The sequence below is a fragment of the Anopheles stephensi genome, chromosome 2, assembly GCF_013141755.1.
Source record: "Anopheles stephensi strain Indian chromosome 2, UCI_ANSTEP_V1.0, whole genome shotgun sequence".
Lineage (NCBI taxonomy): Eukaryota > Metazoa > Arthropoda > Insecta > Diptera > Culicidae > Anopheles > Anopheles stephensi.
The window spans coordinates 25,587,678-25,611,984 of NC_050202.1; the positions used below are offsets into that span (position 1 = coordinate 25,587,678).

At 45.0% G+C, this 24,307-nt stretch overlaps 1 protein-coding gene across 3 annotated transcripts in view; it reads left to right on the top strand.

Annotated features, from left to right (window-relative positions):
• LOC118505923 (neurotrimin-like) overlaps positions 1-24,307 on the top strand; it is a 101,390-nt gene that overhangs the window by 40,109 nt on the left and 36,974 nt on the right. For 2 of the 3 annotated variants that reach the window (XM_036042417.1, XM_036042419.1), the window contains exon 3: positions 20,449-20,454. The exons of the other annotated variant lie outside the window; for it this stretch is intronic. In XM_036042417.1, the coding sequence (XP_035898310.1) occupies positions 20,449-20,454 (6 nt within the window). The remainder of the gene's footprint in view (positions 1-20,448; positions 20,455-24,307) is intronic. 3 annotated transcript variants of the gene reach the window in all.

A 24,307-nucleotide genomic window follows, 5' to 3' on the forward strand; every position in this document is an offset into this window, starting at 1 on the left:
CTAGGGAGCATGAAATCCACACACAACATGTCCCTAGAAGTGATGACCGGAGTGATGCCGCTAAAACTTCGTTTTGAAATGCTGTCGCTTCGCCTTCTAGTCCGTTCTTCAGTATCAAATCCCTTGATCGAAGAAAATTTTAAAGCGCTTCTAGAGACAGGTTCTAAGAGCAAGATCTTGAAAGTCTACGAAGATTTTGTTGCCCTACAAGTGCATCCTAGCGCTCCACAGGCATTAAACCGTGCTGCCCTTCCTGAGACCTACAGTTCCCTTTTAACAACAGATTCCTCGTTGCACGAGGAAATTAAGACCATACCGAATGATCTTCGCCCGATGGTAGTTCCGGGCATTTTCAGGGATAAGTATGGCCATTTAGACCAAAGTAGCCAGTATTATACTGATGGATCATCCTCTAAGGAAGGCACCGGCTTCGGCGTTTTTAGTGAGTCCGCCGAAGCATTTTTCAAATTGCGGGAGCCGTGTAGTGTCTACACCGCAGAACTAGCCGCAATCTTGTACGCACTATTGATTATAGCAGCGAGACCTTCGGATCAGTACTTCATCTTCACAGATAGCCTTAGCGCTATCGAAGCACTACGATCCCCGAAGGCTGTTAAGAGTCAGGATTTCCTGGTCATTAAAATCATAGAATTGCTTGGCTCCATGTTCGACAAGGCGTTCAGGATTTCGCTAATTTGGGTACCTTCTCATTGTGGAATTCCCGGCAACGAGAAGGCAGACTCACTGGCCAAAACAGGCGTCCAACAAAGCGCATTTTACGACCGTCCAATCTCGGCCCGAGAGTTTCTTCGTCTACCACAGCAACTTTTCCTGTCTCGCTGGCAGAGCATGTGGGAGGCGGATGATCTCGGGCGATTCCTTTTCTCGATCTCTCCGCAAGTGTCCCTGCGGCCTTGGTTCGGTGGGCTCTCTGTAGACCGGGCGTTCATACGCATGATGTCTCGACTTATGTCGAATCATTTCGCGTTGAACGCTCATCTGCAGCGTATAACTCTGGCTCAGACGAAGGTGTGTGGCTGCGGTGACGGATTTCACGATGTGGATCACCTTCTGTGGTCCTGCGTGGAGTTTGAAACTGCAAGACCCTCCTTGTTAGGCGCAGTCGAGAGCATCGGCAGACGACCGGGTATAGAAATAAGGGAAGTGTTGGCGACTAGAGACCTCGCCTACATGAGGCTCATCTTTCGATTCGCCAGAGACAACGGTCTCATCCTTTGATTCCGCATCCCTATTATCCTTCCAATCCACATCCGCCACTCCTTTTGTTATGTGTTGTGTTGTCTTTGTTGTAAATGTTTGACGTTGTGCAACGTGCGATCCGTTGACGGAGCAATTGCTTTCGAGGGCAATTTTCTTACTGCCGCTAAAAGGAGGCAGGCTTGTGTTTTTTTTTTTGTCTGTAGTAGTGTGCTCCAAGTCAGTCCAGCTTTGGTACAGCGGGGTCGCCTGGGTTGGCGTTGGGCGCGGGAGTGGTCGGCGGGTACAGCCTCGTAAACAGTGGAGTCACTCCAGCTGTTGCGAGATGGAATCCGCCGATCGCTTTTGAGTTCGATGTTGACTTGGTCGATCACGGGCTGTGACATTGCTGGGCTGCTTGGAGAACATTGCACGCAGAAAAATTCATGTTTGTACTGTCCAAATAACTGTGCTTGTTTGTTTCAGTCCAGACCCACATCACACACTGCAATAGTCAACCGGAGCGAACCAACCCCCATCGAAACCATAGCCACAGCAATAGAACCGGACCAAAAAACCTACAACACACACACACCCACCCAATAGAAATGGACAACAACCACCCATCATCCGTCACAACCGAGCATGCCCGGGATATGGCAAATAACTAGGAGGAAATGCCTAGTTAATTTTGTTAATTGCTTTTTTTTCGTGAATATAATTCACAGTCACCACATGCGGTGGTGACAATACGGCATCAGTCCGTAATAATTAATAAATAAATAAAATAAATAAAATAAAAACAATAATGAAAATGGATTACACTTTAATCTTGGGTACGCTTCGCCAAATACGAAAATCCGGTTATTTTTTTTGCGCCACACAAATAAATTGCAATTTCTGATCCTTCTTAATCAAACGGCGACAAATTCCCGCTCACGACAAAAGTGCTCGATTCACACGTAACGGCAGCCAGTATAAATTGGACCGAAACCATGAAAATCCTCGTCTCGCTCGAACCGATGGTGAAAGTGATCGGTGGACGGATGTACTGGAGTGGCACTGTGCAGACGCAAAGCGTCTCTGCAATCCGCTTAACACGAGTACGCGTTTTAATGAATATTAAAATTATAGCTTTGCATTTGCAATTCTTTCGCCCTGCAATGGGCACCATTGTCAATAAACTGTCTTTCGGTCTCGCTGCTTTTTTGTTTGGTTTGTGCTCCATCCTCGCGATTTTCCACCCGCCTGCCATACTTCCTCTCACTGCATCGTGCTAGCTTGCCGGAATGAATATATGTATGCACATAAATCGCTCATCCTACCCGTCCGTTGTCCACCGTTTTCCCATTCCCACTGCTTCAGTTTCGAGCGGCACGACGCCACTGGCGGTCTACGGTGCAAAAAAAAAACCAACACACCGCGCGTTAACTGGCAAACGGGACGATATGAATTTATGTCCGGTGTGTGAATAGTTTATGTTTCGATTCTGTCACTAACTACTCCGTGCCCATACACCCGATCGCGGTGAGTCACGGATGGAAAATGTCGTCATCAAAGTGTGAACAGCACGCGTGTACCACACCTGGGATGAAGCAGATTTAATGAGGTGAATTGTTTTGTCGAGTTGAGTTCGGGTACTGTTCTGTGGGAAGATGGCCTTGGAATTAATTTCGATTTCATTACCGGAAGGGAAATTAAATCACTGGTGCATTGCGTGCTAGGCAGCGGTGGAATTTTAACGCGGGAGAACATAAGGTGCGAACAAAAAGTCTATACGAGGAAATGTTTTCAAAGCTAAACATGAAAAGGAAAATACAAAAAAAACGTTGCAACAGTATTAAAAAAACTACAGAAATAATAAAGAAAAGAATATGAACAAAAACATAAGAAAAATAACAGATAAATAAAAGAGAAGAATGCTTATAAATTAAAAAAAGTATTTGAAAAAAGTAAAAAAAAACATACAAAATATACTATATTTAATGGAAACATCGAACAAAACTTGAAATAAGAAAATAAGTAGTTAGATAAAAAAATATTAGAAAAGGGATGTAAAATAAAGTAGAAACAAATAAGAAGAACAGTAACAAATAAAAAAGCAAAGAAAGTAAATAAACAATAACTGAAAACGCATAAATTATCAAACAGGATTAAAGGAAACCGAAAGTATCCATGAGAAAACATTTCAAATCAAAAATAAAATAAAAAAAGAAGTAATCCCAATTTAAATAAAGCAATCAAACTTTTGAAGGAACACGGCCTTAAAAAGAAGCAGTTAAGAAAATTGCAGACAAAAATACAATTAACCAAATGCATTTAAAATGCATAAAAACTAGAGAAAAAAAAAAGAAATATGCAAGTAATGGTACAAATATTTAAAAGTGGAAGAGAAAATAAAGAAACGAAAAACTTTTACAAGTAAACGATAAAAAACGTGAAAACATTAGAGTTCCCAACGCAACTTCCCATAAATCAATATAGACAAATTAAGCCATCAAACCAAACCAGATTATAAATTGCATACACACACACACACAAAGAGCAAGCAACAACAAAAAACCCCGGCTTCAATCAAAGCGATTCCCTTTAGCGCACCAGAATGGTTCATTTGAAATTCCAACCAACCGCACATCAGACCATCAGCAACATCAAAAACAATCTCTCGCACGGTATCCGTATCCGTTTTTGGCCGCACAAAACTCGATGCCCTACAATTTTCCCGCTACTGATAGGAGGTGAAAAATGATAAAGCGTTAAATTAATCCCCAGTGCCCTAAAACCGAACCGATCGAACATATCCCGGTACCCTACTACCGGGAGATGAATACGTAATTGGGCATGCGTGTGTGTGTGTGTGGTGAGGGTTTGCTAGTTTTTTCACCCATATCCGTTCCGCTTTTGCCAGGGTGCACCATAGCTACCATTTTCCTCCGGCCAGTGGACCAGTTTTTGGCGATAGTTTAACAATTTGGCCCGTTGCCAGCTGTGTGGAGCGAGAGAGCCAAATGGAATGAAACATTTCCGGTACTCCTCCCAGGCCGGTGGCCAACGTTCGGATGGAGTTGAGAAGCGATAGAGATAAATCACTCGGTTCCCACCCGGTTTGACGTTAAAATGGCGGATTCTGGCTCTGAATGGAAGCGTGGGGTAGTGTGATCTAGCACGAAATGTTAGTTAAAATGTCGATGGCGTCATAAAGCTAGATATACAATGCTAGGCGAACGAATTCATTCCGTCCTCGTTCCACCCCAAAATTCCAACACACTCACACACAGGATCATAAAGAGTTCAATCAACCTAGTCCCCATGCCACACGACGCCAGACAAACGAACTGTGGAGGACAAAACGAACACATTTCGCATTTATTTGACGTCCAATTTGGGTGCGCATTCTGTTTCGCATTCAAAAAGGAGTCAAATAAAATAAAAACTAGTTGGTTTGTGGTGGTGGTGGTTCGCTTTGTTTTGACCGTGTTGTGGCAATAGTTTTTTATTACGAAATAAGCGAGAAAATGGCAGGCAAGAGAAAGAGAAGCAAGATACATTGTGAAACGGGGAAGCAGTTTGGTACTAATTTCCCTACGGTTGCTTTAATTTAGAAGCGCGCCACTACTGACACCGTGCTACCGTAACTGTCAAAAGCGTTTAAACGTCACTTTGGGCGGGTTGGGGTTATGTGTTAGCTTAGTATGCCATGCCGTCAGCAGTTACGATACTCGTCGAAGCAGGCACACCGAAATCGATTACGTCCAGAGAATCTTGGAGCTTAAAGAAGATCGCGGTTCGAAACAACAGGCCCCGTTTGGTAGGTTGAAAGTAAAACGAAACCTTGGAAAAGGAAACCCGAAATTTGCTGCTAACATCGGCGAGCACGCTCTAGACATGATCCCGCCTGTCTTTAGCCTTTCGCCGAAGACGCAGCTTCAACTTCGGGAAAGCAAACGGTAATTAAAATGTTTACGACTCATAAATTGCTTATTTATAGCACGACCCCGGCGTCCATTACGCACCTGCACGTGCTCCGTTTTGTGGGAGCCTGAACCCCCACCAACTTGGACGCCAACTAACGGGAGACTCTTGTCTAATGGAGGCCCGGACGGCGTATCGACGTAGGAATTCGTCAGTTTAACGAGTACCGGGCCGCGTCTTTATGGGCCTAAAGCAGGCAAGATCCGTCGGCTGGCCGACTGGCGAGCTAATCATAATTGGTTGAATTTTTCATCGACTCCTCCGGACCCGGCTTGGGAGCTACGGTTAGCCACCTCGCCCGCCCGCGCAAAGTGTCCTGTGGGGAGCTTTAGTTTTCCTGCTTAAGCTTACACCTGATACGCTTTAAGAACTTTTGTGACGGTGGCTTAAAAATTAACCAACAAAACGCTTGAACGATCGGGCGGGAACGTTGGCCTCGTTTCGGGATTGAGGATGCCGAACAGTCGGTTGTGCGTAAATGTTTTATCAAGCTGTTGCATATTTAAAACAGCTCGTCCGAATGATGGTACTGGAACGGTGTACGGAAGAGGTGTACAGGCTCAACCTAGCGACACAACTCGCCTTTGGTTAGAGTTTGAGTCGCCGCCGAGCCGGTGTAATAATTAACAAGGTGTGAAAAGGAAGCGTACAACCGACCGAAGGTACTACTACACCGCCTGGCCTTCGGGGCCTTCACAACTTCGCCACGAAAAGCTGAGCCACTTGTAGAACGGTGGACGAGGGTTATCACCTTGGACATGATTACTATTTACACTAGGAGCGTCCGCCCCGTCGCTAACGCACTCGGGATATGACTTGAAGAGCTTACGTATGGTACCGGCCCCGTGAAGCCACCCAGTCTCTATGAGATCAGCTTGTCAGTCTCTTGAAAACAGATATTGCACAATGTTTTATTCATAGTCGTACCAGCGTGCGAAGATGTTCGTTCCGGTGAGAGCACGCAATCGCGTGAAGAAGTAAAGCACGGCGGACGTTCGCTGGTGACACTGGCACGATGCCCTGTGTACGCAGACTTCTAGCTTATGTGCGCTTAATTGTGATAAGGATTAATGAAATTGCTTATGAAGATAAAGCAAAGTTAATAATTACATGAATATTACAAAAGCATATGAAAGCAAACGAGAATCGGGGATTATTTTAAAAACCAGGAACCGAAAATAAAATATTGCAATGACACTTGAACACAGGAGCAGATAAAAGAGTGGCTTGTTGAATTTCAATAAGACACACAACAGGGACTCGCTTCGCTTTGAAGCCTTTCCCATCGAGGAACCGAGGCATAATGCAAAGCAGTATTAATTTTTAATCTGCTTCACATTAAAATTTGGATTTACGGACATAAAAGGACCAGCCCATGCAATGCGCCGCGCGAAACGAGCACCCATTCATCATATTACTACCCCACCCGTCCATTAACCTTTAATATCTATGATGGAATATGGCAACTGGTGTTTCCGGTGTGCTCCGTTGCAACCGCTTGGACTACATTTTCGTGGAATTATGTCAAAGGGAAAAGCAAGTCTTCTCGATACGGTACGAGAGACGATCTCTTTTCATTCTCCCAAAAAAAGCTGGTCTGGTGGTGGATTCACACTGCACACTGACGCATATTGGATTAAATGAATGGAGAACAGACACACCGAAAATCCTTACGTGTTCCCTCGGCCGGGTCAAAGACAAACAAACGAACGCTTTCATTCATGAAAAGCCGCCGATTCTTTGGCCTGTGCGCGTACGTACGTGGCCCCGCGTTCGGTATTTGCGTGTTTCCGGGCGTCCGAAATTGGACCAAAGGTCCGCGCTACCTCGCCGGATTGTGGATGCCGCCATCTCGCGCCAGCATCGGGCGCGTCAATATTGATCTTTCTCTTTAGATAATCTCATTTCCTTCCTGCACTGTTTTGTGTTTTTTTATTTGGAGTTTGTGCATATGTCGCTGCTATGCCACGGTTCACATGGCGCGATGAAACACAACATTGTTGTGGGGCAAGCTGTGTGTGCGTCATTAACTTTACATTAAGGGGAAACCATTTTGCCCTTTTAGAATGAGTGTTGAAACAGCGCCGCTTAACTTCGTGAGATTTTTTTTTTGTTGGTGAATTTGGCCTACTTTGACAGATGTCATTGAGAAATTGAATAGCTGTCAAGTAGTGCAACCGATATGACAAACGCATCTCTGTGACAGCAGGCGGCAAACATGTTTTGTTGACAGAAATGTCTTAGTATCTTCAAGCGATGTTAAGTGAAAGGAATTGAAAGCTATCAACAAACGTCAACATACCATAAAATGAAGGCATTTGAAAGCTCCATTAACCGTCGCTTGATCAAACTGTGTTGCAAAACAACACATCAACAACGCTGTAAACAAAGTGGAGCTCATTAACATTAATAAGCTCAATTACGTAAACAACCACTGACAGCGAACGGGCCCGAACTTTATTCGATTGCACTTCGTTAGATGCAACAGTAAACGAATCGATAACCTAAAAATCAATAAAAAATAATGCAGCTCGCCACCCGAACCCTGAAGCGGCCACCGGGTTTATTGCTACTTTATTCACCTACCACCCTACCAAGCCGTTAAAGACGGAATAGCTCTAGCGTTAGCCACATCGTTAGGAGCATTGTTCTGCTCCTGCGATTGAACGGCGCACGTAAAAGGGTTACATCGGTTTTGAACGGTTTTTACATTGTAAAACCTTGCCCTCACGCTGCTTTTTTTTATGGTGCCATCATTGTGGCAGAAGTGGTTCTTGTTTGAGCGCGCACCCGGAGGACGGCTCGCTGAAGTTCATCCAATTTCGCCGACTCAATCAACCGCTGCCGCACGTTCCCAATTTTCAACCGGCAAACACACACACACACACACCAGCGTACAAATAATAGCGAGAACTAACTTCAAGTCGGGAATTCTGGAGACGAGCTGAAATTTGCCCCATCCAACACCCCACACTCCATCCAATAGGCATGGATGGTTCAATGAATTGATATTCAATTAATCAGTCCAACGAACCAATTCAAGTTCACAGCGCACAGAACATCGCGCGGTTTCGAGCAGCTTGCCTGGACACGGTCGACGGGACCTGCAGGGTACATATATGTGCCGGGGAGACCCTTCCCCTGTGGCGACCACTATGGTACGGTGTGTTGAGAGTCGCGAGAGCGCGCGCGTCATGTGGTGCGTGTGCGGTCAGCCATAACCGAAGCGTAACGGCAGCACGCGTGGCACACCCTTTGGCGGGCCAAACCAGAACCAGAGACCGACCCATCCCGGGCCCGTACACAGATGTTTTGTGAAGGACGGAGCATCAAAGTGTCCAACAACGCTAGGGGTTGGCAAAAGTTCGTTTGAAGGGATCATTAATCGAGCTTGATTCTTCGCCGCCGCCAGGAAAAAAGTTGACGTGCGTGAAAGTGAAACTGAATCATTAACCAGGGCGAACTGCCACCCAAAGTGCTCCGAGGTGACCGAAATGGTATGGCCCCTTTTCAGCTGCGCCGGGGAAAATGGTGACGAATGCTCGGCATGGGGAGACAGAATAATTTGGATGTAAATTTACAACCACACGCTTTCGACAGGCTGCGGGTTCAATAGACGCATGATGGATCCCAAAAGGGGTTAGGTTAGGGCTTGTTGTTTCGGACTTATCCGCCAACTTTTACTCAGGTGAACGTTCACGCTCTCCTCAGTAGCGTGATATAAACTTCATTAGCTCATCATAAAACTCGGAGATGTATCAATAAGTTCGCCCACCGAACATGGGTGCCGAAACCATGTCAAACCCTCCGTGTGACGTGAGAAGCCCCGACAGAAGTGTAAACAATTGTTTAGCACAACCAACACACACACGCAGTGTCTGTGCGCAAAAGCTAGGTTCGTACCATTTGCAGGCACACGTTCGAAAAAACAAAAAACAAAACAACCTGTCACAAGAGCACAAACTTCTCGCTAGTGTCTTTCTCGCTCCCGGGGCCATGGCACGGTAGTCAGTGGCGGTAATAATGTGTTCGTTAAATGCTAACAACTTAAGCACACACCATTCGCTGCCATCGGGATGCACCGGTCTTTATGATGCACCGGTGTGGAAATACCGGTGTCATCTCCTGTGTGGCTGTGGCATGTGGCGGGCGGTGTCGGAATTGCGTCATCTTCCACTGTCACCTTGCCCGGCACAGCTGTTTCAATTAGTGTGAGGTGGCCGTTCAGGTGCCCGTTGTCTATCTTGGATCGGGGGGAGGTGGTTTTGAAGATACACTCTGTCACGGTGGACGATGCCTGAAATGGTAAAAGCCACACCATTTTTTTGTGTGTGTAGGCGTTTGAAAGTGTCCATTGAATGGGTGGACGCAATTGATGAGAATCGTTACGAGGCATATTATCGATATAGTAACCGTTGAGCATTGGTGTAATTACAGTGGTGGTCAGCGCAATAAGACCTCATTATAGTGTGAACAATTTGTGTAAAAAAAAGTTTCTAATAAGAATTTTAAGCATTGGGGCGGTCTGGTGGCAAAGGTCTCGCACGGCAGATCCGGGGTTCAAATCCCATCCAACCTCAAGTGCCTCTCCGTACGCAATACTGACCATCCAGCTGCTGGTAAATCAAGTCACGGAGATCCATAGATGACAAGAAGAAGAATTTTAATTATTTCTTGTCTATCTGAAATTTATTGTCTATCTGAGCAAAAATAGGTCAAGAAAACGACATTAACAGAAAATATTTTGAATTTCTCAACGTTATTATGACCCATAAATTAAATCGATCTAGTGCAACAAATAAATTTAAATACGTTTATAAGATATATCAATCATCAGCATTCAGTCTTATGAACTTATTACTCGCTTGAAGAATTTTTTTGTACAAATTACAGTTTTTCTACAAAAACTTACATCTTGCTGTTGGAACAACATACAAATAAATTAAATTAGAATTTCAAACAATTGAAGCAAAAAAATAATACTTGAAACATAAGTTTACAGCAAATTAGCAATAATCTGTCAAGTTTGACAGATCACAACTCGATTTTAAAATCCAAAATTTACATTTTATCATTTTTTTTATTTTATTCATTTAGAAAATTTTAGACAATATGGCGTTCAAGTCCAATTGAAAATAAATTAAATAATATGGAAAATTTCAAACATAATATTGCATACCATTTTAACTGATAAATCTTGATTGCATTTTAAGGATAACCATATAGTAATGCCCACCACTGTACATTTCTTGGCATCGATAGTGTGAGAAGAGAAATTTATTACCTCTGCCTATTAGCAATACCGTATCCAACAAAATATCGTACGAACCATTTTTCACTTCACATCGTGAATTCACCCTTGAATTAGATGAAAAATAGAACTCTGTCACGACAGGCTGCGTCATATTAAAACCCCGTACGTAAGTCATTATAAAACACATCACATCACCTGACCAAGGCTTTTTTTTAATTTCAATTTTGTTAGTCAAAAAAATAAGTCTGACACATTGCCAGCGCACAGACTAGCTTACCGAAGGGACTTTCAGTAACTTTCACCCCAAACTGCCCCTTTTTCCGCTGTTGCATACCGGGAGCCAATTTCCAAGCTGCAGCACTCTTGCGCTCAATGAGTCTCATTTCCGGTGCTCGGACTGTTCATAAACTGTTCGACCGCCCCCCATTATGAAGTCCTGCGCCTATATAGCCTCCTGGTAGTAATTCCCGCACTGCATAATAATTTGAAACCACGGGCAAGCGGGTTAGTCCCAGGGTGCGGTTTGGAACAAAACCACCACCACCACTGACTCTTCGGTTTATGATGAAGGGACAAACGGGCACCCGAACTAGCCAGTCTGTCTCACACCCGTAGACACGGCGTCGTCTACCAGGGAGCGTTAGAGCGGGTTAGTTTCTCAACATGTCCCTTTCGATCACGGGAATTGATGTCGATGTGCAATAAGTCTACCTACGCTCAAACCACCTGAACAGGTGTCAATGGTTGGGCCCCCGTGGAGGGAAACATGCCGAAGTTGGCGTAGGTTGATGTTTTGTATTCGACCAGCACACACTGACCTCTCGGAGTTTGTTTGCCTACGTTCTCAAGTGTATGCAGCATGCATCCGTGTGCGTATGTGCGAGTGTGTGTTGAACTTGTTTAATGAAACGAGTCTCAAGAATTACACATCCCCCACCTTCAAAAACCACCGACCGGGAGTTCCTCCTCAAGGACTCGCTCGTCTATCCAGTCGTCAAAAAGGTGTCTAAAACAAACGACGTCTTGACGGTTTTAAAACACCCCCATTGGATGGAGTACAAGTATGACGCAATGGCCGGGTTTTTCCTGCTTCCCATAAACCCCAAGGACGACGTCGGCCAGCACAACAAGAACGGGTGAAAGTGAAGAAAGTAGTGCAAAAGGGCAAGAAGTGTGAGCCGGTGATGACGACTTTTTTTACGACAACAGACGTCGGATGTTTGATTAATCGTAAAGATAATTTCTCCGTAAGTCTATGGACGCTAGCCGAACGGACAACACACACACTCACACTTGCTAACGAGTTTAGAGAGACCCTCAGTTCCCGGTGTTTATGAAAATATGTCCGAGGTCGTAAAACAGGCCTTCACTTCAAAGTTTCGGTGACGCCATCACTAGACACCACAATAGGGGTGGGTTGACGTTTAATGAAAACTTCAATAAATGGAAATGATCGTGATGAGAGTGAAAGGATAAGCGGGGGGGTTTTATGGTTGAATTTTATGACAAAAATGCATATTTGTTTCCTTATCAAACTGCTTGCTGCGCTGCACCTTAACGACCTTCAAACAAAGCAGTTGTCGGTAAAGGATTCAAACCGTTTTCCACCTTTTTATCATAATAACGAATTTAGTTATAAATATTGAAATGAGCTATTATTATGCTGTTCGGAGAAAAAAACAAACTCTCCACTAAGCCCATTATATTGAAGCTAATCATTACAATTGATGACGTTATTGGGCGTTATGTCAGCTCAGCGAGGTGCTGGGGCTAATCGAATTTTGATGGATTTGCTGCAGGATGTTTATCTGGCCATATTTAGCCGGCGGGCTTTTAACGCGCGAAAATAAAATCTACAAATAATCATCACTCGCAAATGTTTAGACAAAAATATCTGACCACCGCCACACAAAAAAAAAACACTGAAGAAACCGCCATAAAACGACAAAGTCAAACATATGGCGGCATCCGGTTGCGGGAAGCAATTCTTCCTACTGATGGCGCAAATTGGTCTGCTTCTTTGCTCTGGCTAATAGCACTTCGTTTTAAAGGTTCTCGTTCGCCTTCATCTAAGCCAATCTATATTTTGCACTTGCATTAGTTTTCGTTCTGTTTGGTTATCTTTCCTATGTCTCTCTGCTCGTCCTCAAACCGCTCCTCTACCCCTTTCGATTGGTTTTGGATGATTTCACTGCGAGTGCTCGTCGTGCCTTTGAAGTGACACTTAACGCTCGCTTCGTTAGCAACAGCTAATCGCAATCGAAAGCGAAATTAGCGATCACGTTCGCGAAGATAACGACCCACGATGGTGATGATCATTCATGGCGGTTCATGATCGAGTGAAACGTGACAAACTGCGAAACTCAAACAGCAAAACAAAAAGAAAACACACTCTGTCAAAGGTTTGCTGCTCCGCAATCATCCGGATGGATCGATGGAAGCTAATGGAGTGGAAAACGCGATCAACGCGCGCAGAAACGTGCGTCGATAATTATTAGCTTTCACATGGTCACACGAGAGTGTGAAAAATGTCACATGTGTTACGCGAGAGCGTTAGAGCACGTTTTGCGCGCGCTTGCCCACTGATGATGAGGGGTGTGGTGTGGTGGGTGAGGTTGTGGCACAGTTTCCGGCACAACACATTAGGCAAAAGGGGGTCCGGGAAGCGATTTTATCTGTTTCAACAGGAAAAAGGGAGTGTTGAGTAGTTTATAAAGGAGGAGGGCTTTTGAATATGTGACGGACAGAAACATGTGATCATGTGATGTTTTGTTAGCTTGCGAGGGCTTCCAATCTAATGCTGGAGAATTTGTAATATTAATATTAGCAATACAAAGCCGAATAAGACACAATCCAGGTATTGGTGAAATCGAGATTTGAACCCAGACCGAACTGTGTAGGTGAACCGTGCCTTACCATAGAAGCTATTTGATCACCCGGAAAACAAGTGTCAAGACCTCGGTATAAAGCACTTCACACTCTCAATCTCTTTATGGTTCATTGTCACTGGGAGATCCCATAAATTGCTGCTTTCATGTCAGATCTCAACCACCTCTCCATTGATGACTTCAAAACCAAACTAAACAAAAAACCAAATCTGCACGCACCGTACAGTGGATAGAGATCGTCTCGCCAACCCACACGGAGCCTATCCACACAAACCGAATGGTACGATAATGATAGGTGTGCGTAGCTTACGTGCCCAAGCGATAAATCAACTTAATTGACCGTGAAAACCGATCACGGATCGAAACATTTAGTAGCGTTTTGCGGAAGCCGTCTGAGTATTCCACTTGGGATTGGGCTTGGTATTTGTTTTTACGAAAATGCACCTACCATTCGAGAGGGCTTTGGCTGCGCGGTTTGAGTTGTTTTATATCTTACGGACGTGTGTAAGAGCCGATGATGCTGGCCGGCAAATCGTCGTCATCGGTGGTAAGGAAATTAACATCCGTCGAATCGGTGGATCGTTAAAATTGATTGAAATTTGATAGCGTGCTCTTCATTGGGCCCGCCATTTAACGCACGTGTGTGAAATGAAAATGACCGTTTTATTAGATGTGAGAAACGGTGCACCATCGGCGAGATGGGAATTTATTTCTTCTGATGATGAGGATAAGAAGTTGAGGTTTGAGATGAAATTAAGCGAAGCGAGTACTTTGAGCTGCAACATTACTTAAATTGTATTTTAAAATGCGTTTTGAACACCATAAAAACGGGAAAGCACTTTGTTACAAACTAATATTCAATCAGGCTCACCAGAGCTAACGTATTCTGACTAATCCTACCACCACACCACTATCCAATGGACCATAAAAATGGGGCATTAAAATTGCTTGCTAGAGTTATATAAAAAAGTAAAAAGTAAAGTAAAAAATATATTTTTGCACCATCATTTGCATCAATCCGCAAACAAGTCAGTACAAAAGTGCAACATTATGTGTAATATTTGCTGCAGCCACACCTCGGCAGACCAGACCATCTCTTTTGTCAGCGTTCGTAACAGGATTAACCGACGCCAGGAATGGCCCCGCAGGCACGAAAGGCTCTCCAATATTGTGCTCAAAGTCCACACCCTTTCCTGGGTGGTACACATTATTCCGGTTGGGTTTTATTCTTTAGGTAAATCTTCCTTTTGGATGCATTCTTTCACAAAAATTGCTGTTTCACGGGGGGAAATGTAACGTTCGATGCATCTCATTTACCATTCCAGGCGGCAGCGCTTTGAGATGTTTTTCTTTTGTGGCTTAGAAGAGCTTTGGATTAAATTATAGTGTGCACAATCGACATTCGATTGCCATAAAGCACGTATTCCCGTGGCACGAGATGTCGTTCGTGCAAGCGAGAGGCAGATCGAAAAAAAAAGCCTAACGAACCGAATGGCTTTTAATGTGGTAAAAAGTTGAAATTTGCACACGAATTTGCACTGAATTACCATCCCTGCACCGCACAGTGCTGCGCTTGCTGGGCATGCTAGCGTATGCATTTATGATTTGCCTGCGGTTGCAATATTTCCAGCTCGACTGTTTTGCGCAGGGGAAGTTCATTTATGATTCATCTTTTCAAACGGGTTTATCGCGACTGATGCATTGAAAAGTGGTGCTAAAATATGAAAAGCTCGTTCAAGAATTATTTGTAGGTGAAACGGTGTACTTCAATATAGTTTAAATTTGGTTTTTAGTTATAATCAAACAGAAAAGCACTGTTTCAGGGTAAGAAAACACCTATTCGGCTAGACTAAAGAGAGGAAAAAAAAGATTAACGAAAAACAAACACGCTAGCGAAGTAAACATTTAGTAAAGGCAAGCCGTTTGATGTGTAAACGCGCGTTAATAAACGGGGGGTTGAAAAAATCCTGCCAAGAACGGCATATTTTCACAAATCGCACAACACCAGACATGAAAGGTGGCGAGCGTTGTCAAACAGTTTTTTCGTATGCATAACGTGTAGCCACATGTGCCCGATTGTTGTTTGCTTCAAAAAATGTTTGACTGTTGTTTTGTCTCGTTTTACCTTTTTCTTTGTTCTGTGCGTTATTTGGGAATACAATTTGCTTACCTGTTTGTTCTCGCACTTTTTTGCGCTGTGTGCTGCCCTTTTTTTCGTACCTTACCGGTGTGGTTCCTGCCCGTTATTTTGTCACCCCTCCCGTGCCAGAACATAGTTCATTGCAGGGTTTTATTACTGTTAGCTGCCTAACCTAACACACGAACGTACGGATTTCAGACATACGGACAGACGACAAAGTCGGATTTTGCTAGGCTTACTCTAGCACTCAAGACTACCGCGTTTGGAGTAGACTTTTTGGCACAAAAGGCACAGATAGCAGATTAAATCCAGGAACGGTGCTGAGTGGGGCCGTTTCCTGATATGTTGTGCTATGGCAAACCAAAAGCTTGAGTAATATTTTGGCTAAGGGTGATGGTTAACTACGATAGCCAAATCTTGTACTTTTGAGGCCACCTAACGGGGTAGGGGGCCACCGTCTTCGGGAGTGGCCGGCCTGTGAGGCGAGCATTTGTGAGGAACTCCTTAAAAAAATTTACCCATTATTACGTGTCGGATCAGCCCCGAGTGGCAATCATAATTCACACGTCTATCAGAACGGATCATAAATGGGAAGAGGTTTGTAAGTGGAGGAGGTCACCAAGCGGGAGTTTTATGGATGTTTTATGTGGGCTGTGTGCTTGGAGGAATGAATGATGAAGAGAGTATGAGTTAAAATAGAAAACAGTGTAGAAAATGTCAGTTTTATACATAAAACAGTGTTGGAAAATTAGTTTCTAGACTTCTTGTTAAAATTCATCCACAACAGGTTCATTTAATTGAATACGAGAAGTGTAATGAATGTTCATTCTTAATTTTCAGGAGGAAACTGAGCCCTATTGGGCCGTTCATTCTTGTCTTCTTCAAATGTTCATTCTTCGTTAAACAAAACGAAAAATCCATTAACTAATTCATTCCAATTTCAAAGCCTAACATTATCAATTAAAGCAACAAGTAATTCAATGTATCAAATCGATAAAAAAACGGTTAAAACTTATTTTAAACCTCCACAGCCCAAATGTGTTAAATTACTTTCAAACGGCACAATTTCTCTTCATATAAAAGTTTCATTGGAACCGAGCACTTAACCTTCCAACACACTACAGCAATAAAATCTCAATCAACGATCGCTTTTTTTGTCGTTTTTTGTTTTCTCCATTTATTACACCTGCGTTAACCAGGGAACTTATGAATAATTTTGCCTAATGAACTCGTCATCCAGCCCCATCCGGCGAGATTCGGCCCCGGGATGGTTAATTAGAATTCATAACGAATTGCATTGCTCGCGGTGTCGTTCATCAGCCACCGGTTTGTTGTGTCCAGCGTGAATCAGCCAGGCCACACAATCACCAGGGTGATGACACTCGCGTCGCGTAATAAATTTATTCCCTTTTCCCTTCCTTTCTGTTAACAAAATCCCCACCAGACGCCATTCAATCAATGAAACCGTCGGTCACAAATCGTGTCCCTATGGGTGTGTGTGCATTAAAATTGGAAAATAGCAAAACATTTGCATTCCTTGTCGCTGTCATGATTATGAATTCTGACGAAGGAACAATCGCTAAGGGCATACGAAGGAAGGAACAATACAAGCTGGATGGCGCCCGGCGTGATTCAATCGCCACGAGCAGACGGGAAACCAAATTGAATATTTCTACCCCTTTATCGCAGGCTGATCGGCACGATTAGAATCAAGTTTATCTCAATCTACACGATGTTAATTCACTGTTCGGTTCACTTATCAAGCGCACGGCACGGTGAATGGGGGGTTTGAAATGCATCGCCAACGCGTTTGTTGGTATGCACGCGGTCAGTTGCATCAGACGGCCTGAGCTGATGGAAGTAAACGTTAACCTTTGCCTTGGAGCGGTGTCTGCGTTAGTCACATTCTATGCTTCGGAGGGGTGTGTTAAGGAGGAGGGTTCAGCTCCCCCATTGATCCGGCTAATAGAGGTCCGGAATGGGCGTAAAACACACACACTCACAGACATTCCATTTACTTGAAGTTGAAGTTGAGTGTAACGATTAGGTCGATCTTTGACCACCTTCATCCATCATATCACAGTCGAATGTGCACAGATAATGACTGTGGTTAGACGTTGACAGCTTCACAGAGGGACACGTGGACAAGAAACTTCAAGAGATATTAGAATAAGTGAAATTAAATGTTACGAAACAACTCCTCATTTTATGCTGCCAATTTCACCAATAAAGACAATTATTTGCTCTGCTTTATATCGGTCCTGGATGTGAGAGATCAGGTCACGATAGAGAGAATCCATCCAGGATGATGGAGTAGACCGCCCTTGGTCCAAGCACATTATGATGTAACATGATAAGCTCGCGCCGCTTCTCCTGTCAAACACCAGTTCTCAGTGCCATTGACTCACGTATCATACCCATCGTGTATCATCGTATCCACCAGCTTCAAACCAACCTCCCTTTCAGACACCAACAGACCACCTCTGGTGTGACGTCTGCGTCACCTTGGACACCGCGCGCCTCAACCCCGAGAGACTTCAGCCGCCCCAACCCCCCTCACCGGACCGAACAGTTTGATGGATGCGTGTAGTGTTCGCGCATTCGCTTTATTTTTATCTCGAACGACGGGCCCAGTCGTCCAGCCCAATATCCGCTGTTTGTTTAGTTAATTTACATCCAGTCGCGAAGGTTCGCTCCGGAGACGCATTAGAATCTCGTTGAAGACGTCTTCGAGACCTTCGCGATGGACACATCGAACCACACACCGAATTAGATTTCTTTCGGGCGGTTGAACTTCAAAGTGGCGATGCGAGAAGATGCGATGCCGCGATGAGGAAGAAGCTCGTGAAACTTGAGCTTTGACTTGATCGATGCGACTCCCCTCGCGAGAGAGTGGTGGCGACGTGGCGATCGGTTCGATTAGAATCAATTTGATTGAAATGTTAATCGACGATCGTGTGCGACGAGCGTTTGCACGAGAGTTGTGATCGATTGGAATATGGTTACGGGTGGGGTCGGCTAGTCGCGATCGTACCAAGGCAATCGAACGGTCAAATGGCGGGAATGATGTCAGTCTAGGAAATCGAGCATCGGCCAACCTCGGCTTTTGAAACCGAGTCGTCGTGGTGCGCTGATCTTCCGGGGGTGCGCATCTCAGCCACGATTCTCCAACGATCGTCATGGTCGAGGTTAAGATAAAAACAACCCCCCTACGAACACCATAGCTACTATCCCATTGTTTGAAAAGGGATTATGGTAATGGCGAATCGGGTTTGTGTGGTGCGAGATTAGAAAACACTCCCAGAAGGGCCTTCTGGTTTGCCATGGACAATGGGGCACGAAACATTGAACGTTGAAGTCGTGATTGGATTACGGAATAGCAGAAGCCAAACGTCCAGCGTTTTTTTATGATAAAACAAAAGGTAATGTCATTCATTATTATGTTGTAAAACAGTAACAGACTTACTGCTGCTAAAAGGTAGGCAGACCCGCCACGGGACGCTTGAAATAATCTGCGATCACACCAAGTCCTCGGAGTCTCGGAAGAAATACGATTTTATTGTCTCAGATCGAGATGGTTGCGAGATGACTAACCGACCTTCTGACGGACCAGTCCATAAAAAGCTCAGGCTTCGTTCATTATTTCTTATCGGGCGGTAAGATTATAATAAATATAATTGACAGCTCTTACACCTCACCGGCGTGAGTCATCCTTTTTACAACCGTACTTCCATTTTCGTACGATCGACTGAATGATCTAACCACCATGATGCAATTTAACAAACAATGCAGCACAGACACAAAACCTCCGATCCTCACCTTACGCTTCTCGCGCAAGATCGCGCGCCGTCTGTAAGAAAATGGAAAGTCGGAAACGTTCTGCCAACGGCTTTGGCATCCCTCACGTCCATAAATCATTATGCAAATAAAAACCTGACGTACGATTGAAATTCTTTCCCCCTCCCATCCGTCTGTTGTGTTTATGAATTTTTCACTCACCCAGCGTTCGGGCCGGCGTCCAGAACGGCCACCATAACAGCCGGAACAGTTCGGTACCCGTGTTTATTTATTGCATCAAGGTAAGTTGCCGACGGTGGAAGTCGCGACGAGGGTAACACACGGTAAAACAAGCACACGAGAAGTTCGATTTATTGATGCACAGACGTCCAGCGTATCCAGAGCCGAGCAATGTGCCGGGCGCAGCACATCTGCTAAGCCTACGGTGGGTCGCTTGAGCGAAGGCAATAAAAGTGTTTCAAATAACAATTGCAAAACTGTTCGACTTTGGGCGGTTCTTGGCTCTCGCTTGAACATTTTCAATTCTGGGGCATATAAACACACGGCCAACTTTGCATACATACCCGCCGTCCCACATGGCGTTGACCACGGCGATTTTTGTGGAGGTGTTTGTTGGATTGACAGCAGAAAAACTAGAGCGTCCAATGGAATTGGTACACTGCACCGGTGTTCACTCGCGGAGGCGCCAATGTCCGGTATTTCCTAACCAATGTTTTGATAAGTCTTTTGTAGCATGTCAAGATAAGACGGAGAAGGATGTGGTCAACATATCTAATCGCTGTCTCCGGTCTGGTTCACACTGTTTTCAATTGTATGGCCGTGCGGCTCTTGTAGATTGGTTCGTAATGATGTTCACGTTCGCTTCATTACTTGTTAAAAATGGAACGATAATAGCTCCGCACACCGAAGCTGGTACAAACATAGTTACGATCAACAATAACAATCAAATAACAGAATCATTTGTGACATTTAGAGTAACATTACCGGGCTAGTACTTCGGGCGAATCACCGAATCCCATTTGACGTAATGACTACCCATCAAAAGACAATGCACTAACAAAAATCTGATAGCCACTTTCAAAAGCTCGTTCACAGCCCGGACATCACAATAATGGCGATCAAACTCAACATCCTCACCTCCCCGAAATGAGCTCATTGTGTTTTAACTAACCAACCCTCTCTCTCTCTTCTCGTTTTAGGTCACGGTAAGTCAACGGTTACAGATTGAGACGCTCCTAGGTCTACGAAAGCAATCGATTCCCCACCGGGTCAAACATTTGACGTTTCCCATCGGGGCATCCAGATCTTACATAATGCTGGAGGGCACCCCGCCCCCCCCCCCCCCCATGGAGGGCTTATCATGGCGGAGTATCATTTAGCTTGCCATTTAATCGGACCACATCAAATGGAGCAGTTGGCGAAGGAAGCCTGCCAATGCTGGTGGTGGTGGTTAGCGAAACCAGCAAGCAGCCGCCATCAGCGCACCTAAGATGGCGCTAGACCAATCAGCCAACACCAAATTTAGCCTAATTGAGATGACTTCATGCTGGGTGAGTTCCGCGGGGGGGGGGGGCAGGAAACGGTGTCCGTTACAAGCCACGGTTTGGGTGGGATGATATTTTCCCGCTAAATAGAATTAGCTCTCAACATCCCAATATATGGGTATGACATGAATTTGGCGGTTGTGCAATTTGGTTGTTGTTGACGAGATGCAAATTTCACTGTTTGGCGACCACGTGGCGGATCTAGCGCCCGGTGGTCAGGAAATTGAGCCAATAAAAGCTGGAGAATTGTTCAGATATCACCAAAAGCATTCTTATTGACATTCCAAATCAATTAGTTAGGCTGTCAGCAACTATAATTGCTAGGTGCAAAAGATTCATTGAACCATGCAAGTCAATAACTCAACGATCACCAGCAGGAACTACAGCATTAGTTAATGCGCCAGCCCCTGTAGCGAGCTTATAATTGATAATTACTTCATTTGTCGCAGGCGCTTTAATTAGACTCGCTCGGGATACAAATGCATCAGCCATTCATCCGCTACGACGGCTAAGTAACAATGCATGGCATCCCGCAACCATGCATGTCGCCATTCCGGCTCAATAGGAGAAACGCAACAATCTCTATTGCTGAGCGATCGACGATCAGCGCTAGATTCTAGGCATTCTTGCTCCGCATTCTAAGCAGACCCGGCGCTGCATACGCTGGCGCAAGCGGAAAAATTGCACGCTTAATAATGCACCAACCACCACATTCATGGCAAATTGCCGATCGGCGGCCGATTAGTTCCACAGGTTGACCCAATTTTTTGACACCTCACTGTGACGGAGCGGAGGGACCACTTGTTTGGGTGCGGTCGCGTAACTAAGCTTAGTCGTTTAGTTGTTTTGTTCGCTCACTATCGTCTGTCACACGATGGAAGCCAAATGTCAAACGATAGGACAGCCGCGTGCGCACGGTGGAGCTGATCAGCGAGAGTGATTTTGAATAGGGAATGTGGGGCTTGCCGTGGAGGAGAAGCAAGGTATTGGAGGAGGAGGAGGAGCAGCAAACCGTGTCCATACCTATTATTAAAGTAATGGGAATCCGATTTATCTCGTGCATCTCGAACCAGCGGCACGGTTGCCTATTTTAATCCAACTGTCGCACGCATACACGCACCTTACAGATTGACAGCCACCAACAGGGGTAAATGATGTCATCGAGACACTCGTCGTTGTATTGTTGTTTTCGAAGGGGTGGAGAAAAAAAACGCGATTGTTTTCTGTTTACGCTTTGCGCTATGGTGCTGTAAGTAGTGACAATGATTGAAGTGTTGACTTCCTCCTGCTAGACCGAACCAAACATCGGTGGTAGTTGGTTCGGTGTGAGATCATATCGGAAGGTGATAAGGATTGGCCGTTGATTGCAAACATAAAACTAATTGCTTTTTCTACCAAACGCACACAGGCATGGGGAGGCCGGGTGTGTATAGCCGTGAGTGTACTGGTAGTAGTTAGACAACCGTCTGCTAGTTGTGCATCCCTTCAAGGACGAAGGTCATTTTTGCCCCACGTTGCGGAGTAAATGTGGCGCCAGTGCAAATGATTGTTTGTAAAGCAATCTTCACCGTCGTCCATTCTCGCTCCTAGTGGAGCGAGTGAGTGTATGTACTTGCAGATGTAGATTAGGAGGTACTCCTATCGTCTGACACATAACCTGCTAGGTTAAAGCTGCTAAAGCCAACCAATTTAACAGGATTACTCAACCGGGAATATTTCGATCTTAGCTCACCTCAAATTCTCATAATTAATTGAAAGGTAAACATCGATGACAAATTTTGGGATTTGTTTTCTACGCCATATCGACAGCCAAGGTGGATGATGAGCTAACGATTACTAATGTCACCTAGCGTCGTGAATCATTTTCGGTAACACATTTTAGGAGGCAATTTTTTCGCAATACCTGTCACCTGCTTAAGAAAGAAAGAACCAGGAAAGGAAGTAGATAAATACAAACAAAATGATTCAACCTGACCACACTGCTAATGCAATGTCCGCAAGTGACGCATCGAGGCCGTCATCGTTTACTTTGATGTCACGAATTCTTCACCTGTGATGTTGCGTTTTTTTATTTCGCCAAAATGGAACGAAGTCCTTTGGAGCAACATTGCACCAAATGTGATTCATCGAGCGTAATTCAAATGAATCGCTTCAGAGCTCATCCACTATTGATGATGTGATAGAGCGAACTTCAAAGATTCTACAGGAGGAACGGTAACAAAAATCGAAACTACCGTAAAAGCATTTCGTCTCCCCCTCTTTTACTGGTGATTAAAGCACGGGCAAACATTTTCTTAACGAGACGGTACACCGGTCGAAAAGCGTGTGATTATCGTCAAGAGGCATCCTTTAAGTAAAGAGAGAACTTTGCTTTCCAGAGGCACTACCGAACAAAGAAAAAAAAAATAGCCCGAGATCGACTTCTTCTTCACTCAACTTCCTGCCGCGACTGAGGATATTTTGCCGGAAAGGAAATGAAACTGAGATGATGATCTTACACGCTCGCTTGCAATGATTCCGCCTAGGCTGAGTCTTAGCGACAAAAAAAAAAAAAAAAACCTCTCCCATTACATCAAAGCACCGTATACATCGTCGTCTCCTGTACGAGATAGTTTGGTGCCATATAGCCTCCGGGCTTTGGAGAACATTGAGTCAGAAAGGAAGCAACGACGAGCTCTTACATCTCGCAAAAAAAAAACCCAACCATTCTTGTCCCATGTAGACCGTGTGTGACGGCCTGGGTAAACACAACTGTTGCACTGGTAAGTGTGTGTACCACTGCGGTGCACAATGTCCTCGCTTCCGGTGCGTTCTGCCGATGCGGATATTCAGCCAGCAAAGCTGTCAAATCTTGTACCGCGCGACCAGAACACCGTATCACGTGGTCACCGCCTCGAGGCCACACGGAACAGTACTCGAGTGCCGGGAATACGGTTCACCGTTCTAGGATGACGTCCCGCGCGCTCCCTCTCGCTCTCTCTGCCGTCAGACGAACGCCCGTCCAAAGTTCGTCCGAAAACGTCTGCCGGTGAAGTTCATGTTTCGGAAGTTTATTTTACCATTTTCTCATCATTTCTTCGCCGCCATTGGCCTCGGGCCTACCCACCCACCCACCACACCCAATTTCACGCAGGCAATAGAAATGCATTCGAAAAGTTTTGTGTTGTGTTCCTGCAGGCGGACAACTTCGGCCCGTTGACGATCGCTTTCGCCACTGCCGTTCGTTTACGTGTTGACGTCGTCGTCGACGGTGTACTCGGTGTGGTACCATCCCGACCACGCACTATTGTGTGGCGCCTGCCACGTCGGGTTATGTTGTGCGTGGGGGTTGGGCCAGTGTTTACGTCCCCGTTAAATGTGCGTTAAAACGCAAACATTGTCGATTCGGGCGGGGGCTGTCGTGCTACCGTGGGGCGTCCGGACATGCCGTCAACGATGAGCGCGCGAGAGGTGTTGTTCATCGTTTCGAGACCATGAATGTCTGGTAGTCTGTCGATCGTTCCGGCGTTAAGGA